The sequence below is a fragment of the Primulina tabacum genome, chromosome 8, assembly GCF_025594145.1.
Source record: "Primulina tabacum isolate GXHZ01 chromosome 8, ASM2559414v2, whole genome shotgun sequence".
Classification (NCBI taxonomy): domain Eukaryota; kingdom Viridiplantae; phylum Streptophyta; class Magnoliopsida; order Lamiales; family Gesneriaceae; genus Primulina; species Primulina tabacum.
Window position 1 is genome coordinate 36,656,468 of NC_134557.1, and position 18,542 is coordinate 36,675,009.

The 18,542-nt window shown below is 34.8% G+C and overlaps 3 protein-coding genes across 10 annotated transcripts; 1 reads left to right on the plus strand and 2 right to left on the minus strand.

Moving 5' to 3' along the window:
* Positions 1-5,535: 5,535 nt before the first annotated feature.
* Positions 5,536-6,881, minus strand: LOC142552512 (uncharacterized). Of its 2 annotated transcripts, XM_075662206.1 has the most exons (4): positions 6,664-6,881; positions 6,394-6,596; positions 5,861-6,315; positions 5,536-5,744 (listed from the first exon to the last, which is right to left on the minus strand). In XM_075662206.1, the coding sequence occupies exons 1-3, from the start codon at positions 6,692-6,694 to the stop codon at positions 6,070-6,072; spliced, it is 480 nt and encodes a 159-aa protein (XP_075518321.1). In that variant the 5' UTR covers positions 6,695-6,881; the 3' UTR covers positions 5,536-5,744; positions 5,861-6,069. The 2 variants fall into 2 exon arrangements, 1 of the variants encoding a protein (XP_075518321.1); XR_012821819.1 differs by having other exon boundaries at positions 5,861-6,569.
* Positions 6,882-9,192: 2,311 nt separating this feature from the next.
* On the plus strand, positions 9,193-15,775 carry LOC142554010 (aminotransferase ALD1, chloroplastic-like). 6 transcript variants are annotated; one of them, XM_075664607.1, is made up of 13 exons: positions 9,193-9,404; positions 9,699-9,792; positions 9,976-10,015; positions 10,789-10,840; positions 11,536-11,561; positions 11,642-11,715; positions 12,101-12,217; positions 13,394-13,456; positions 13,642-13,746; positions 13,843-13,893; positions 14,181-14,501; positions 14,577-14,783; positions 15,192-15,775. In XM_075664607.1, exons 1-13 carry the CDS (start codon positions 9,283-9,285, stop codon positions 15,483-15,485), a joined length of 1,566 nt encoding a protein of 521 aa, XP_075520722.1. In that variant the 5' UTR covers positions 9,193-9,282; the 3' UTR covers positions 15,486-15,775. The 6 variants fall into 6 exon arrangements, with proteins under 6 accessions (XP_075520722.1, XP_075520723.1, XP_075520725.1 ...); XM_075664610.1 differs by lacking the exons at positions 9,976-10,015; positions 10,789-10,840 and having other exon boundaries at positions 9,272-9,404; XM_075664608.1 differs by lacking the exons at positions 9,699-9,792; positions 9,976-10,015; positions 10,789-10,840 and having other exon boundaries at positions 9,196-9,404.
* Positions 15,610-18,280, minus strand: LOC142554011 (F-box/kelch-repeat protein At1g22040-like). Of its 2 annotated transcripts, none has more exons than XM_075664614.1 (2): positions 18,099-18,280; positions 15,610-17,355 (listed from the first exon to the last, which is right to left on the minus strand). In XM_075664614.1, the coding sequence occupies exon 2, from the start codon at positions 17,270-17,272 to the stop codon at positions 15,842-15,844; it is 1,431 nt and encodes a 476-aa protein (XP_075520729.1). In that variant the 5' UTR covers positions 17,273-17,355; positions 18,099-18,280; the 3' UTR covers positions 15,610-15,841. The 2 variants fall into 2 exon arrangements, with proteins under 2 accessions (XP_075520729.1, XP_075520730.1); XM_075664615.1 differs by having other exon boundaries at positions 18,126-18,272.
* Between the last annotated feature and the right edge of the window lie 262 nt (positions 18,281-18,542).

Genomic DNA, 18,542 nt, shown 5'->3' on the forward strand with positions numbered 1-18,542 from the left:
TTAAGTTCAATTTGATTTTGGTTTTGGATTCATAATCCAGTAAATCCAATCCGACATCTTACAGGATTGGTTCGGTTCTCTTATCCCTTAATCTGAACCAGTTTAATCCAGGTCAATCCTATTCAGTTGCATTCCTATATATGACTCAACCCACTATATCATTCATACGAGCTCATTTAGATGTAATATAAAAAATATATCATTCGATTTTTTTTTAATATAACTGCTTATTTGTATAGAAAACGTGTCAGTATCTATACTATATTATTAAGTTTGAGATATTTAGAATAACTAACTTTTGATTTCATTGTCTGTAAAGTGCTAAAATTTTAATGCAAATCATATGTAGTTCAGCAGATAGAATCTTTGTTTTTTATGCATCAAGTTGTAGGTGGGGTCTTTTTTATTTTTATCTTTTTTCTATTTAATTTTTTAATTTATACTATCAAAATTGCAGTGTAGTCCATCACTATTTCTTATAATTATATTTTGATTCTCATTTAAATATAAACCAAATGAATTATAAAAAATATTGTAAAAGCATGCAACGTGTGCGTCGATGCACTAGTGTCCTACTATATTTCACTACCTAATTTGATTAAATTGATTCTGTAAAAATTCTTTTATTGAATTATTTTCTTTAATCTCTGTAATAAATATACTAGTTAAAAATTAAAATGTAATTGTTAGTGGATCTAACCTTAAACTTTATATATGGGTTGGAGCAGATACGAGTCTTTAAAATATCGCATATTGAGTCTTATTCGAACGATCCATTGTCATCCATATCCTCATATTATCAATTATTAAAGTTATTTCACATCTATTTTCGAACTAAAAACATAATTCATATATATATATAAAGGTTAAATTGGGAAAAAAATCATCGATCCTAGTTTCAAGTTAGAAATCAGTCCCTAAGGCATTAAATTTAGTTTTCACTCCTCGACTTTGACAAAACTGATAAAAGAAAATAACTTTGATTTTATTATGAGTCAGAGATGATATCAGAGCCAAAGTAAAATTAGTTCAAATATAAAATATTATTATTGTCTAATTAAATGTTTGAGGAGGAGATGTTTTAAAAAATTATGGATCAGAACATATATTCGAGATTTATCATTTTCAGTTTTTTCCCAATATTTTGAAATATTTAAAACAAAAAAATCTAACCAAGGTTAGATACCAGGAACAACTATGAATGAATCAAATTGTTGAGATAAATTATGATTCAAAATATGGATTCCTAGAAATAGTCTCGAATTTCTCTAAACTATCATGAGATCTTAGAAAAATCCAAAAGACTATACAAAATTATGACAATCAGCTATATTGTGCACGACGAAAAATTGAAGAATCCTTGAAAAACAAGAAGATTATTAGAACTTTAGATTAATTCAAACAAGAATATAAATCCTAGAACAACAACCCAATTCTAACAATAGAATTTTAGGATCCCAAGTTACCAACATCATCTGGTACCAAACCCTTATTACATCAAAGATGGAAGGCGAAAGTAGTGGTAAAGATTGTTAAAGATAAAATGATCAATCTAAACAAAATTGTCTCAAAAAGAAAATAATCTGATGACGACCATAGAAATGATTAGTCTAGAAGAATTTCAAGACCTTGCAGAGTCTTTGAGTCTTTTGCAAACCCCAAAGTTGTAGATCTAAAAACTAATACATATAGAGGAAGTGAACATCTTCTAATTAGTAGGGTACCTCTTCATGAACCACAAAGGGAGGAAAGTGAGAGATCCTATGATACAAACATGGGAAGAACCCGAACAGAATTCCAAACTGGTGGAGAATCACACCTATTAGAAACAAAAGAGAAATCAAATTCCCTTGCACCAAAAACCATATGAGAAAATCGTTTTAGAACCAATACATACTTATTGGGTTATGCTTAACCTTGATGTAAAAATAGATAAGATCTTATAGATGATTAGATATTATCTATGAGAATCGTAGCAGGAAAACTTGATATCAACAAAGAAAGATTCATTGAACTTTTAGAAATGAGTATGATGATATCAGTCAAAATCTTGTGAGACATTACTTTGGTATAAACCAAAGAATCGGTTCTAGTAGGAAAATGTCTTAGTGAGATATCAGAAGAATAGTCACCCTATTTAAAGCACAATATATAGGGATAAACTATTTTAACATTTAAGTCACATAGTAGAAAAAAATACTCAAACTCAGTATAATCTCGAATTATAGGACATCTGTTTAGTGAATGAATATATTATGTTATTCACTAAATATAGATGAAATCCAGAAGTCGAAAAAAATACATCAATGCAACTTTTTATCGCCCAAACGTCAAGTCTCTCGGGAGTAATCCAGATACTCGTGGTAGGACGAGCCTATTTTCTTAATATAATAATTTATCAACTCCTATAAAGATATATTTTATATATTTAATTTTTGATTACTTTGCTTCATAAATAACATTTTTTATGTACATAGTTTGGTTTTTTTTTTTAAAAAAAAAAAAACATAAAACATTGATTCCAATTGTGTTTTATTCCAAGTTCAATATGATTTCAGTTTCAGACTAATAATCCAGTAAATTCAATCCGACATCCTATATGATTGGCTCGGTTCCGTTATCTCATAATCCGGAATCAGTTTAATTCAGACCAATCCTATTAAGTAATATATCTGTATAACAAGTCTCGTAGGACAAAACCCATTACACCATCTGTATCCGGCATCATTTTGATACAACATCAAAACTATATCATTTGTAAATTTTGTAGCATTGCTTATTTGTATAGAAAAATGTATAAGTAATTTGATTAAATTGATTCTTTTATTGAAATATTTTGTTTAATTTCTGTAATAAATATACTAGTTAAAAATTTAAAATGTAATTGTTTTTGGATCTAACCAATTAAACATCATATATTCGACGGATCCATTGTCATCCCTATCTTAATATTATCAATTATTGAAATTATTTCACATTTGCTTTATCAGGGGAAACTAAAGGGCCAATTAAAGAAGTAGGAGCGAGAGACGAAAGATTTAAAAAATGAGGACTCTGACTTTTTTTTTTTAAGAAACAAGGAGTCGACTCTTTATTATTACATTAACTGTGATTAACTTTCACTTAATTAATTAATTGTCATTTTCTCTTTCTTCTCCCATCTTTTCTTTCTTCTCCGTCGACCCACATCTGTTTAAAATTAGGTTTCCAAAATAAAAAAACCATTAAAACATCCATCTACCCCTCAACTGCTTCCGCATTACATTAAATTCAACTTCACAACCTCCCCTCCGTGTACTCTTCTTGCTCATTCCTTAGATCTAGATCTAAATCTACTCCAAATCTTGCCTGATTCCTCTGCATTTGAAATCGCCTCTGTATTTGAAGAAAAAAGTCCGGCACAAGTAAGTTTTCTCCATTTTCTTTGGATCCCGTTTCATTGTTTTCTTCATTTCTTCATTTAGTCAATTCAAATTTTTAATTGACTGGTTGCTGCTCCACCTAAAATAATTGAATTGCTCGACCAAAATTAAGTTGGTCGACTTCTTCTTGGTTGACCAATAAAATTTTCTTGGTCGACCAACAAAATTTTTGGGTCAACAACAAACTTTTTGGTCGACCCGCTGCTTATTTATGTTTTTTTATTATTATTTAAATTTTTGCACATTCTAATTATCCTTCTTGAATTTTGTAGGATATGCATACATTTATTGTTGTTCATATCGATGGTAAATGAGAAGTGAGTGAAGAGCTGATATATAAATGTAATCCAGGGTCCAATGCTAAGTTTGTTGCTATTCTAGTAGATGATGATATTTGTTATTTTGAAAATTTTAAAAGTGAACTATATAGAGCTGAGAAAGTAGACGATACTGCTAACCTGAGGTTGAGTTATATTCTAGAGTTTCCGTGGAATATTCAACCGATTTATATAGAGAATGACCATGATTTGAAAGTATATTTGTATTTTGGTTGTCCGAAAACTAGGCCAGTGCTTCAAGTTGAAATTGAACATGTTGCTTTTTTTTATGTTTCTGATAATGTTCACGGAGTTGGTATTGATTAATACAATAGTAATTTTAATGAACAGAGAAATTTTGATGATTATTTTCACTTGAATATTGTTTATTTGGATCGTAATAATAGTAGTGAGTTTTTCGATGAAGCACATAATATGGATGTCATCCATGTGGATCGTAGTAACACGGCTGAGATATACGATGGAAACACGTGATGTGAATGTCATCCATGACGTTGAGGTCGAGGCAAATGTGGTTGCAAGTAATGACACAAATGTGTTTGGAGATGTGGATATTGGTAATGACACATTTTCATTCACGGATGGTTCAAAGTTGTTTGTTGGTCAAGAATTTCCAAACAGAGAAGCGGTGAAAAAGGAGTTAAGCAGAATCAGTTTGGAAGCTTGCTTTGAATTTGAGACAAATTCATAAAAAACGTAACATAGTTGTGAAATTGTTATTCATGTGTCAAAACATGTAACATAATTGTGAAATTATGATTCATATGTTAAAAAATGTAACATAATTGTGAAATTCATAAAAAAAACTTAACATGGTTGTGAAATTGTGATTTATATGGTAAAACATGTAACATAATTGTGAAATTGAGATTCTTATGTTAAAAAATATAACATAATTGTGAAATTATGATTCATATATTAAAAATTGTAACATAATTGTGAAATTCATAAAAAAAAACGTAACATAGTTGTGAAATTGTGATTCATATGGTAAAATATGTAACATAATTGTGAAATTGCGATTCTTATATTAAAAAATGTAATATAATTGTGAAATTATGATTATGATTCATATGTTAAAAAATGTAACATAATTGTGAAATTCATAAAAAACTTAACATAGTTGTGAAATTGTAACTGTGATCCATATGTTAAAACGTGTAACATAATTGTAAAATTGAGATTCTTATGTTAAAAAATGTAACATAATTGTGAAATTATGATTCATATTTAAAAAATGTAACATAATTTTGAAATTATGATTCATATTTAAAAAATGTAACATATTTGTAAACTTCATAAAAAACGTAACATAGTTGTGAAATTGTGATCCATATGTTAAAACATGTAACATAATTATGAAATTGAGATTCTTATGTTAAAAATGTAACATAATAGTGAAATTGAGATTTATGTTAAAACCCTAAACCCTAAAACCTAAACCCTACCTAAATCAACGGGGTCGACCCAAAATAACATTAGTCGACCACAAACAAATGAACATGATCGACCCACAAAATAACATTGGTCGACCCACAAATGAACATGGTCGACCCAGAACAAACATGATCGACCACAAATGAATATGGTCGACCTAGATCAACATGGTTGGGGTCGACCAATAAATCATCAGGGTCGACCAAAAATGAAAAGGGTCGACTTAAAAGCAAGCATATCGACCCACAATCATGTTCGACCCAAAAAACAACAAATTTTTTTAACAAAATTCGACTTTAAACAAACAAAATTCGACTATATGAAAATCAAAATTTAAACAAACAAAATTCGACTATAAACAATGTCCAATAATTAAATATAATGTCCAATACATCAAAACAATGTCCATTGATTATCAAACATATTATATGCTAAAAAATATCTGAACTCAAATACCAATCTATCATCTAAATTTAGTACTATTTGCTTGCTCCTCCTCGACAAAGCATATCCAGCGACAGCTAATATAAATGCTCCTGAATCCTCGCTATAAAAGTAAAAAGAATACTAAAGTAATTATTTTTTTTAATAGAAATATTAATAAAATTATTAGTCTATCTATCAATTCTAAGCATATTACACATTAGAGATATGACAACTTACTGTTTAATCTTTGCTCTGAATTCATCATGTAGCTTTATATACCATGGCCTATCGGGGTGTGGGTTGTTCCCAACAATGGATAGCAGACGAGCAACGTTTATAAGTATAGGCTCTATGTCCTCATTAAGAGCTTTGAAGTTGGGGCCGTGCCTTCGCTGCAAGTCAAATATAATGCACTTATTGACCCCTGCCACGAGTTTTAGCAAAAATCAGCGCCCATCTGTGTGGACATGGATGAGAAATCTTCGTGTCTTTTCCCACGAGAGACACGGGCATTCTGGATCAATAACTTTCATTATCTCCACCAGATTTGTGTCGACAACTTTATCTTTATCTTCGGCCAATACTGACATCGAAGTGTAGAAATGCCTATCCATCAACGACACATCTGGTGACATCACTTCCGGATGTCGGATCTGCATCTCAAGCAATCCACGGAGTGCTTCTCCGATGTGCTGAATTCGACATAAGAAAAGGTTTTCAAAGTTTAAAAATAAGTGTTCTACAAATATACACGAGTTGTAAATGCTTACAGAGACAGTGACATGCGAATTCGCGATAGCCATGGGCCCGTAGAACGAATTCTCATATTCGACATAAAAACTTGGAATCCTACTTGGCGAACGGTCGAGCATCGATCCCCTAACTCGCGCCAACGAGTTGTTTACCTTCAAACTCATGCTCTCCGCAAGTGGCCTCACACCGTCATCTATAATTGCCCCAAACTGACGGTTCGCTACGTAAATTGATAAATTATAACAATTTTAATGCAAATATGAATAGATAAGGTGTGGTGTACTAACCTCTCGACGTGGTCGCCTCGCCACCTGACATACATGCATCAGGTGTCACTTGAATATCTAAAAACAAAAAGTTTATTGTTTAATATACTATACATAAATATAAAATCAAAAAAGTGCATTATCTCACCTTCTAAGGATTCCTCTGTTATGATTGGAAGACTAGGCTCAAAGATCCGTTGTGGGTGTGTTTGGCTACTACTGCCAATTTCCCTAGCCATATTATCACCTACGCCTAATAACATACATCAAACAAATTAAAATTAGAATGACAATTCTAATAAATCAATCTATTACATAAACCTAATTTAATTAATAAAATTAACTCACCAAAATATGCCTTGGATGATGCTATAATCTCTCTCCTGATGCACTGGCATCGGAGACCTGATCTCAGCAACACCTGGCATGTGAGACCTCATCTCAGGAAAACCAGCTCTATCTGTTCAGTCAAACTCGATCTCATGTCATCGAAAGCCAGATTTATATTCCTGATACACGCCTTGGTCTCAATAAATCCTGCTGTCATCTCAAGACGCATAGACGTAATGGAATCCTCCAATGCCGTCAACCGCCTCTCGAAACGATGCTCCAGAGGTGATGTGCGGCGGGAAAGATTGAGTCCAAAGTGGACTCTAGGACCCATACGCATGAGAGAACTGGTGCTAGAGCTGGATCTATTGACATCACCAGAACGGGTGTCGGAAACATCCGGAGATGAATGTGCAGAAGAGGTGCTGGAACCATCCGGAGATAAAGGCATGTGCTGGACTGAGGGAGACTCCAGAGGGTGCTCGCTACATATGACTGTTTGACCCTGTCTCCAGAGATCGAGTACCCGAGTGATGACCGCATCGGGAGCAGAATCAACAAAAACCCTGGTCGTATATTACGGTGAAACGAGCTCCTCAGGAGTAGGAGTCAAACATCCAAGATAATCCAACATTTAATTAATAATGTATGAGATTAATAAAAAATTATGTCCACAGTTATTATATCAAATCAATGCATATTACTTACATCTATAATACAGTCACCAAAGTCTGCAGTGACATCAACAACAGATGGGGCACGGTTTGATGGCCACTTGTTAGTCACCCACTGAAACATCCTGGGCAACATCAAACCGACCACATCTCTTGTCTTTGCAAACTTTTGTGCCATGCTCGGATAATATTCATAAGCGAGGATCTGTAACATAAATTTCAAACAATGTTATTCGTAGAAATAAAGATAACAAATTCATTTTAACATTCAAAAAATAATATACCTGCAGAGGCAGCACAAAACCATCGACAAGGAAGCTGCCATCAACTTCTTTCCGACCTTGTGCCTCGATGAGGTAACTATATCGCCCTAAAAGGTCCTTCTTCAAACATCGGACCGCATCCCGTTAGGCTACTCTATCCCAGGGATAAGTGTTAAACCTATCCAAATCATCAACAAGCCTCAAGTATTTAGGGTCGATCTTCATCGTCTTTTTCTTAGTCGCCTCACTGAAGACGGCACAACAGAAGTAAAGACTAGTCATCTTTATCTTCTCCACGTCTATACCAGTCTCATTCTGTACTTGGACACTAATCTTTGCCTCCAAATCACTCAAAACAATCTCAGACTTATCGACAAAGTGTGTGGTGCCAAATACACCTCTATCTGGTACATCTTCGGACTCTATAGCGCATTTGAGACCAGTTATTAAACAATACTCTAACAAAGAAAATCTAATCGACCTCTTGCGTACCACCATCTACAAATCATCACTACTAGTATCAACTATCTGATTACTTATTAAATACCGTATAATTTGACTAGAAATGTTAAAATCTCTATAATACCTAACCAAATTGCCAAAAGGAGACTGCTCGAAAAAAAAGGGTTCTCTCGTCGTTGTTCAAATAATGATGAATCTTCTCATCAATCTCTTTATATCTGGATTGAATTATCAATTTGCATCGAAAAATTGCATCACTGCCTAGTTTTCTCGGCAAATAGACCTGTTACAGATACAAATAAATACGTTCGAAAAATAAATGAAGAATTTGGGTGGGTCGACCAAAGCTTAAGTCGAGTCGAAGCGTGGGTCGACCCAATGTTTTTTGGTCACTTGGGTCGACCCAAGCATGGTCGACCAACGCTTGGGCCGACCAAGCGTGGGTCGACCAAATTTTTTTTGGTCGACCCACGCTAGTCTCACAAGCTTCTTCAACACGACGTACGCAGAAGCAATAAATCGAAATAAATGTGAAAATTATTTTATTTTGGTTAGTCATTCCTTCGATTGAGTTTGCGTCACGTCGAGGGAAGAAAATTTCTGGGAATAAAAATCGATCTGCGTCTACGAAAGAAAAGGAAAACATAGGGTTTCTCGGTCGACTGATAAAATTTAAGCGTGTGTTTAATCAAATTAGAAAGGTTTTAATAAAATTTAAGCGTATATTTAAACTTGACATATAGTGACATTTAGATAAATTTACTTATGAATCTTTTTTTTTAATAAAACAATTAGTCTATTCCCTAAGTTTCCCGAAAATAAAGCCAGTGAAAGTTTCAAATTGCAGTTACTTGGTCTCCTTTTAACTTTGATCGGCAATCGATCAATATGGTGAATTGCACTGCATTTTCATGAGAACTGGCGTTGATCACATAGCAGGCATTTGGGGTTGCTTTGACTCCAGAATTTTCAAATACACCTTGTCGGTATTGACCAGGAATGAGAGATTTTTCTTTGCAGTCAAATTTCTATGGTATGTGTGGTAGAATTCTTGTGCGACTTTGAATTGATAATGTTGTTTCATGTTTCAAAATTTGGCCTTTAACATGGTGGTAAAAAAAAACATGCCGGGCTTGTTAAATTTCGTTCTGGGTCAACAAAATTTTGGAGCTTATGTGAAGTGTGAACCTTTCTTTTTACAAGTAAAATCCAGGCACTTCTGTGGAAAAAATGATTGTACTAAGATTAGAGGATCAATATTTTGACTTCGTGGGGTGACCAACTAGGCACAGTAGTTGATACATAAGGTGCATATGTTTCGTCGTAGGTTTTGGTCTGATGCCCCTCAGTTCAGGCCAAGTGGATTTTCATGGATTGGGATGACACTAGATGAAGGGAAACAGTTCGTTAAAGATACAGCGGTACGTATATATTTTTTTTTCAAAATTTACATATAAAATTACTTTAGGTCCTTTTAAGGGCCAGTGGTTCGTGGTCCACGCCAAGACCTTATGTGAATAGGTTGGTCTAAATTTTCAAATTTATTGTAATTTGAATAGATGAATGTGATGATTGAATTTCTTGCTGATCTGTCCCTCGTGTAGGGAAGGTTGCCATATTCTTGGCTTTCCGTATATTTAAAAGGTCAAGTCCTCTTCTGGAATATTTTACTGTTTAGTTTTGTAGATCTTTTTATTTCTCCAGCTTTCTGTCTCAGATTTTGTTTGAAAGTTTCTATATTGCTTTATCAAGTGGTGTCTCTTTCAATCGATGTGTGGAAGATTTTACTTGTCTTTGGTCAAGAATTGGCATCTGGAACACATAAAAGAAACATTGCAAATTCCAAATTACTCGAAAGCCATGTTTTTTCGTTGTAATGAAATGGGGGCAAGGGTATATACTTTTCCCTTGTATGATTTGATCACACCGGTTTTTCATTATGAAGCTATGTTGAACATCTGTAAATTCATCTGAAATTGTATGGAAGTTTCAATAGAAACTACCAGGTAAAAAAGTAGGCGGCATGCTTGGTTCCTGTAACTAAAAGGAAAAACGATGTTGGATTTGTGCAGATTTGTACATGATTATCAATTGGATTTAGGACTCGAAATATCTCTATGCGTAGAAGGTGGCAAAAATAGCATTGGCCTTAGTTGTGTTTGGATTTCAGTGGAAGAGGACTAGAAAGGGTGATATTTATTTAATGGCCTTTATGCCTTGAGATTATCCCTTGGCTTGTTGAGTGTCAAAGAATGTCTAATAAAATTCATAAATGCTAAGTGATATATATTCAATTCAACTGCAAGTAATCTAATAAACCTACTATTTGGATCCATGTTGGCGCCTCTATCAGCGACAGTAAATTACGATGCAGCTTCATGCTGTTTCTTGCTTTTAATTTTTTCCATATAATTCAGACAGGAAATGGTTTGATATAATGCATGCTCAATCAGACGGTCTAGTTATCAGGTAGCTTATGAAAGTATTTAAAAGATTCTCGAGGATTTATCTAGTCAGCCATTGTAAATGATATAGCTGAAGTATAAGATAAAAATAAAAATTCCAGAAATAGTATCAAAGATTTGCTACTAAATCAGATATTCAGATGTCTATCAGTTCGCCACATCAACATGGTTTACCAAATAATGTCCTTTAAGGTGTAAGAGTTTGAAAAGGTATCTTTGTTCTGGTCTGCATTTGGTAAATTACATGGATACTGTAATCTAGATACTATAAAGAAACAAAACCGTGGACTATGATACAATACATGGACAATTCTGTTTTAATAATTTGATGAATTTAACAGAAAAAATTCAAAGGAGACCATGCAAGAGCATGCTTACTTTGACATGATGTGTGGATGCACGGCGAAATGACACAAAACATTCTTCAACAAATTATAACGAGTATAAATTCAACATTCTTGTTCAACATTTGATACTCATACATAATATATCCATACATTATTTTAGAGGGTTACTGTATGTTAGCATAACCTATAGAAAAACATGCTTAAGGCTATATCTTTCAGTTTCATGCCATGCAAAACCTTTTCGCACGCAAAATCTAAGTAACGTCTTCGACTGAGTTTAACTTTTCCCAAGCAGATGATTTCTACATTACAGTCTCTAATAATATCCCGTTTTCAACTGATTTTTATGCAGGATCACAGCACTGGACAATGAAAAAGGTACATGCTTGCAATTTTTCATGGGGTAACTTTAATTTTTTCATTAGCTAGTTATTAAGCTATTTAGATGATTCATACAGATAACAATTATCGAACAAAAGTTGCTCGTAATCCAAAGTTGGAGAGGCTGGAAAATAACTATTTGTTTCCTGAGGTTGGTGGTGTTTTAGTCCTTTTCCTTGCGTTTTTTTTTTGGAAACCATTTTTGACTATGAAATCTTATCTTGTAATAGAGATTGAAATTAGTTTTCCAAACATAAACGCAAAACAATTGTTGCTCCATTTTTTTTATTGCATACTCAAAATTCTTCTTTTGGTAATAGAGCTTGAAATTAATTTTCCAAATATAAACATACTATGATCGAGATTTATTGATCCAATTATCCGGGGAATTTCTTGCTTTAATGCCTTACAATCATCCCTTTATCTTATGAGGTTTTCATGAATTGCATTTAAACCAGTCATCAAATCAATAAAAGATCACCAGAAAATATTCAACGAGTGATTAGATATCATGAATCTAAAGTCCTACTTCACAGATTTCTGCACGTGAACTTCAACACATCAGAAAGTATCCTGATGCAAAAGTCATAAGCCTTGGCATTGGTGACACCACCCAGCCGTTGCCAGATGTCATAGCTTCGAGCATGGCTAATGTAAGCTTCTTTGTAATCCTTTTTGTTGAAGGATTTCTTTATGGTCTACTCTCCATTCATTAATCAGCAATATATTAATACCTTCTTATGATTTGAAATGGTCGAATAGTTTCATTTTGTGCTGCACTCATTAGTTCCAAGTGCATTTATGTTTATTTTCAGTACAAAATAATGAATGTTAAATATAGTTCTTTGCACCTTAATCACTCTTCTGTTCTCATTGTTGAAACATTCAGTCAATCATGCGCCAATTTATATCAACCAAGTTGACAGTTCATATCGGAATAATTCAATTTCTGCTGTTTCTCTATACTAATTTCCCAGCTAACTTGTATATTCTTCAATCTAATTAATTAGAGTTGATTCATAAGTAGTCTTAAAAAACCATCTAAGTCATATTTGTCCAATATGACTCATATCTCGTTGTTTACATCTAGCTTCCAGTTTCTAAATCATGCATTTTTGTTTGCTGGGACTGAAAACAATCTCTCTCTGTTATTGCTTTAGCAATTTTGCCTCAAACTTGGAAGGTCATAGCAACTTCTTAAGGAAAAATGAGAAGACGATCCACTTGCTTCAATAGGCTAAATGTAGGAGATTTTCAGTAACAAAAGTTTCTTAGTAATTCACCTCTGCATCTAAATTTAGAATATGCTTAAAATTTCCTCCCAGGTATATCCTTAAAAGAAGAATTTTCACGTCGATACTTAATCATTCTGAAGGCTTTTTATTAACCTCCACAATAACTCCCATTTAAAAAGTTACAGCTTCGTTAATGTCTCAGATTTAATCATGAATAATCATAGTTGAGTTTTCTTAAGATTTCTAATCTTCTTCTTTTAGAGATGATTTGCGCTGCTTCGTAGGATCCATAATCTTTATTTTTCTGTAGTTTGGCTGAAATTTGCTTGCTAGTATCACCATCCATATTGGCTATAGAAAACAAACTATTTCCATTTTGTGCTATTATGTCGGAGTGTTGATTTCTTGGATTTTCTCATCTTGGTGATTTATTGGAATAATTGAAAATTATGATTGCTCTCTCATATGAATACATAGAAATGGAGATCTGGAGATAAACCTCGGGAAAAAAACACGCCAAATCCCATGAGACGTGTTGCCATTAATTTCATTAAACAGGTTTAAACAATTTGCTTTTTACATTCTATATTGCAGTATGCAGTGGGCCTTTCAACACCTACAGGTTATAGAGGCTATGGAGCTGAACAAGGATGCAAGGTAAAAAGAACTAACTGACATCTGTTTTGGTAGTTAAAAGTAGTGACATTTGCAAACTAGTTGAAGCTCTTATTTTTATCTTATCAGTCAACTGAAAGTTAAATTATTGAAATCCTTTATGATTGTATGGTCGTGTAAAGTTAGTTTTTTTTTTCGATTAGATTACTCAAATTTCAATGTTGCAGGAACTAAGAAACGCAATAGCAAAAACATTTTATGGAAAAATGGGTATAAAGGACACAGAAGTATTTGTATCCGATGGTGCACAATGTGATATCTCTCGCCTTCAGGTATATATAAGATATAACAAGGACTTGAAGGTGCATGGTTTTCTCTGTGGTTGCGAGAGTTGGTTGATCTTTATTCATGTTTCTATTTTCTTGCAGCTGTTATTTGGGTCGAATATGTCAGTAGCTGTCCAAGATCCTATTTTTCCGGTAATCGTTGAGCTTTATTTTGATATTTTAATCTCCTTAAGTAAGGAAATCACTTTTGTGTAAAATGATTGATTGTTTCATACCGCATTGTGGCAAAAATGTGAATAAGCTTATCAGACCATCTGATCTGACCGACTTTTCTTAGAACTTGGGTTGACATATTTGCAAAATAAGGGCATCGACAGAGTAACTACCGGAGTCCATTGTACCGACTCTCACAAGATCTTTTATTATACGTCTTTTAGTCTTTTATGTTTCTAATTCTAACTAGGCATTCTCAAAGACAGGCTTATGTAGACTCAAGTGTGATAATTGGTCAGACTGGTGATGTTGACAAAGAATCAGGGAGATATGAGAATATCAAGTACATGAAATGCGAGACTCATAATGGATTCTTCCCCGACCTCTCAAAAACTCCACGAACTGATATAATTTTCTTCTGCTCTCCAAACAATCCAACCGGCCATGCTGCGACCCGGGAACAATTGGAACAACTCGTGCAATTTGCTCAGGACAATGGATCCATTATTGTGTATGACTCGGCCTATGCTGTTTATATTACAGATGGAAGACCTCGATCAATATATGAGATCCCTGGTGCCAGAAAGGTAAAACTCTGGCTCAAAATTTTGTGTTTTCTGAATTAAGGCATCGACTCTCTGATTTGGAGGATAAAGCTGCAGGTTGCTATTGAAATTTCATCCTTCTCCAAGATAGCTGGATTCACTGGGGTTCGTCTTGGTTGGACTGTGGTGCCTGAGGATCTGTTGTATTTGAATGGGTTACGTGTCATAAATGACTTTAACCGCATTGTTACTACTTGCTTCAACGGTGCTTCCAGGATAGCTCAGGATGGTGGCCTTGCTAGTTTGTCCTCAGAGGGTTTCAAGGTAAACTATGAAAACTGAATTTAATGTTTGCAAATAGTGATTGTGGCCACTGGATGATCTAGCGGAGGGAAAGAGAGGTCATCACCACCCGTCAAGCGGATTTCGTTTTCAAATTTAATATGCTTTTTCTAAAGTTACAAGTTTCGACCTCCCAAAATCTATTCAATGGCTCTACCTTACCCTCCTCGTCCCCCGTTTCCCGAATATTTAGATCTGTCTTCTCAATCTAATGTCGGATAAGAAGTGGCACTTGTTCTCTACCCCCATAAATATTATCTTAATCATTATGTTTTTCCCAATCATATATGTTGTCCTAGAATTCATAAAGTTGCGTAGATATGTTAGTCCTCCCCCTATTGGAGAGAAGTTTATCGAGTTGATGAATACTTCTTGCAAAATTGTTTGCAGAGTGTACTCTCTCTTGTTGATTACTACAAGGAGAATGCTGAGATACTGTTGGAGACTTTTAAATCATTGGGATTTAAGGCATACGGAGGTGAAAACGCGCCTTATCTTTGGGTTCATTTTCCAGGTTCGAATTCTTGGGATGTGTTTAATGAAATACTTGAGAAAGCACACATAATAACAGTTCCAGGAGCTGGATTCGGACCAGCAGGCAAAGAGTTTATAAGGGTTACTGCATTTGGTCACAGAGAAAACATCCTCGAAGCTTCGAAGAGGCTGAGAACTCATCTCTCATAGACAAATGGAAAGAGTCAGAAAATCAACAGAAGAAAATTATATAAGCTTGTTAAGAATTATACATTGTTGTCTTTCACTTGATGTTTAGCGACCATTTAATGTCATAGATGTAAATTGTCATCACTGGACTGTATCAATATGCGTATATTTGATTTAATATCTTTAGAAAAAATTCAAATGCAACTTTCTATACAAGTTCCTTCAGAATGCCATTCAAAATCCAGATAGCCCGAGTTAAAATGTACAAAAAATATAGTCATCCGCTCTCCCAGGCATGCAAATCGGGTAGAGACAGACCGATCACAAGTAGGAAATGCAAGATTAGGACACATATTTTACTCGGTCGAGTGCTGGAGCTAGATATCAAGGATTTGGCAACTAACTAGCTCTGCAGATCCAGCATTTGTAGTGGCAATAACCTTCCAGATATTTTCCCATGACCCTGAAACAGATTCTGAAAACTCTTGCAAAGATTCGCCTAGATTAGCCATTGAGGTAGATGGAGTGGGATCAAGCCGATTTTGCCTACTGGCCTGCATAACTGATATGTTATGATTTGCATCCTTACAAATCACGTGCAATCTTCCAAGAAAACCTGCAAGTAGATATGGAGATTCTGAGTCAGCAAGGTCGCGAATGAGTACATCCCCTTCGATTATTTTCCAAGAATCATCTTGATGATCATACACTTTGATCCTGGCACTATCTAGAGAGTTAGATGGCTCCAACGCATATAACTCCTCTTCAACAATGACACTTAGTTTAGTTCCGGCTTGCCTTGCAGGCCAACCCTCCCCCATGCCAGATGGCATTTCTACCCAAGAATTTGTCTCTGGATCATAGACTTCTCCTCCAACATCAACAAAAAACGGCCAACAATACAAACTTTGAGGAACGTATAGTTTCCCCCGATATGAAGTCATCCCGGTTGCGATAGGTCTCAGTAGGTCAGCAAGAAAAGCAGTTGGCAGCACCTGAGCTTTTGAAAATGGCATGCTAGGTACCTCAGACCATATACCAGAGCACGGATCGAAAACTTCTGCTGATTGAAGAGGAGTAAGCCCACCTCGTCCCCGAGTAACACCGCCAACAACATAAAGTTGGTTGTTTAAGACACCGGTTTTGCAATAAGCTCTGCCAGTAGACATGGGAGCCACTTCAGTCCAAGAATTTACAACAGGATCATAACGCCAGACAGATTTCGTGGCTGAAGCCCTACAAAATCCACCAAGGACATATAGGCATCCATCAACAGCTCCAATCGCACAACCACAAAAAGGGATTTGGTCCAATGCATCCTTCCTCCCAAACAAAGCCTTTATGGCATCTGCAACAACACTTGAATTGACCATGTTCCACAATCGAAGACCAGATAGGCCCCATCTTGTTCCATCTTCAGCAGCAACATTTGGCATTAGAGGCAACCGTTGCCATTTATTGGAGACCGGGTCCAGTGCATACCATACGAGTTTAGTACCATCAATCTTGGTCAATATGTATAGCCATTCTTCCGTTGCACCAAGTTCTTTTCTTAGTTTAAAAAGTTCTCTGCTCGTTAAAGCAGCTTTCCAGCTTCTTGAAACCAGCTTTGCATTCAGATGCCAAACTCTTGGGAGCCAGGCGAGAATCTGAATTGACAACTCGTCAGGAAGACTAGGAATTAATCTTGGATTTTCGTCCCAAAATCCATCAGATGTCCGTAATCTCTTACATGCTTCACTTTGCGACACCTCAAAGAGGTCACTGGCGCTCACTTTATGATTATTAAGACTCAATCTAGCTCCCATCGACTCTTTTCTTGATTCTTTAATCAGTAGAAACAAAGAGAACTCACCGCCAACTTCTATATATCATGTGTAAGTGAAATTTCCTAGATAGTTTCAAAGACCAACAAGTCACTGATCAGAACAAATGAAATTACTTAATTAAGAAGTGTAACCACATCAACATCCTTCACTTCCAATAGAAAACTAGTAAACTATTAAATACCACATCGAAACAAATTAATGGCAAAAACTTCAACCCACCATATAGTCTAGATCGTAAATCCGAGGGAAAATCTAGAATTATGAATTGATCCCATTAGCTGTTAATGACCAACTATTTCAGTCACAAGTCAACCACATATCAGTCTCAAAAAATCTAAAGGTCTCCTCTGTGGAAAAAGAGAAGGAAGCCTGAAACTCCCAAAGTCTCAAACTAATCATCGAACCAAAAATCAGGCCAACAGCTTAGTATAAAAAACAGATGTAATTTCATTATTTACCATAAATTGGAAATCAATCCAGCGATCAAATTGTTTTTGCTGAGCCATATCAGCGACAAAGAATTCGAAAGTTTAAACCACTCAAAATACTAAAATTTCAATTCAAATACAAATAGCTCCACAAATAAAAACACCAAAATGTTGCGAGCATTTAGCATTCTTTATTCAAAATATAAAAAATCACAAAATTCTGCGAAATTAAAGAGAGCCCAGATGAGAAACCCTGAAATCGAGACCCCCGAAGAACCACAAACCAAATTTTACGTCCAAACAAACAAGAATTCAGCCCAATACACACCCACAAGAACACCACCACCAATATCAAAAAGATAAATCAATCAATTTACCTCAAATCCACTGACAAAATCACGTACCGGTCTCAGATTGCGCAGATAGGTGTAGGCATTATTAAGTGGTCGTATTTTCGGATTTTTTTTTGTGGTACTAATTTTTTTTTTAAAATTTTATCACGTAGGGACTCGCCCCCTTTCCACAGCCTTTGGTGACTTCTGGTTAAACTAGTTCATCTTCATTCTATTTTATATATAAAAAACTTAATTATTTATTAGAAAATAATATATGGATTGATAGAATTTTAGAGTGGCTTTTACTGTGATACCGTCTCACGGATCTTAATCTGTGAGACGAGTCAACCCTACTCATATTCACAATAAAAAGTAATACTCTTAGCATAAAAAATAATATTTTTTCATGGATGACCCAAATAGAGACCTGTCTCACAAAATACGACCCGTGAGACCGTCTCACACAAGTTTTTGCCGAATTTTTTG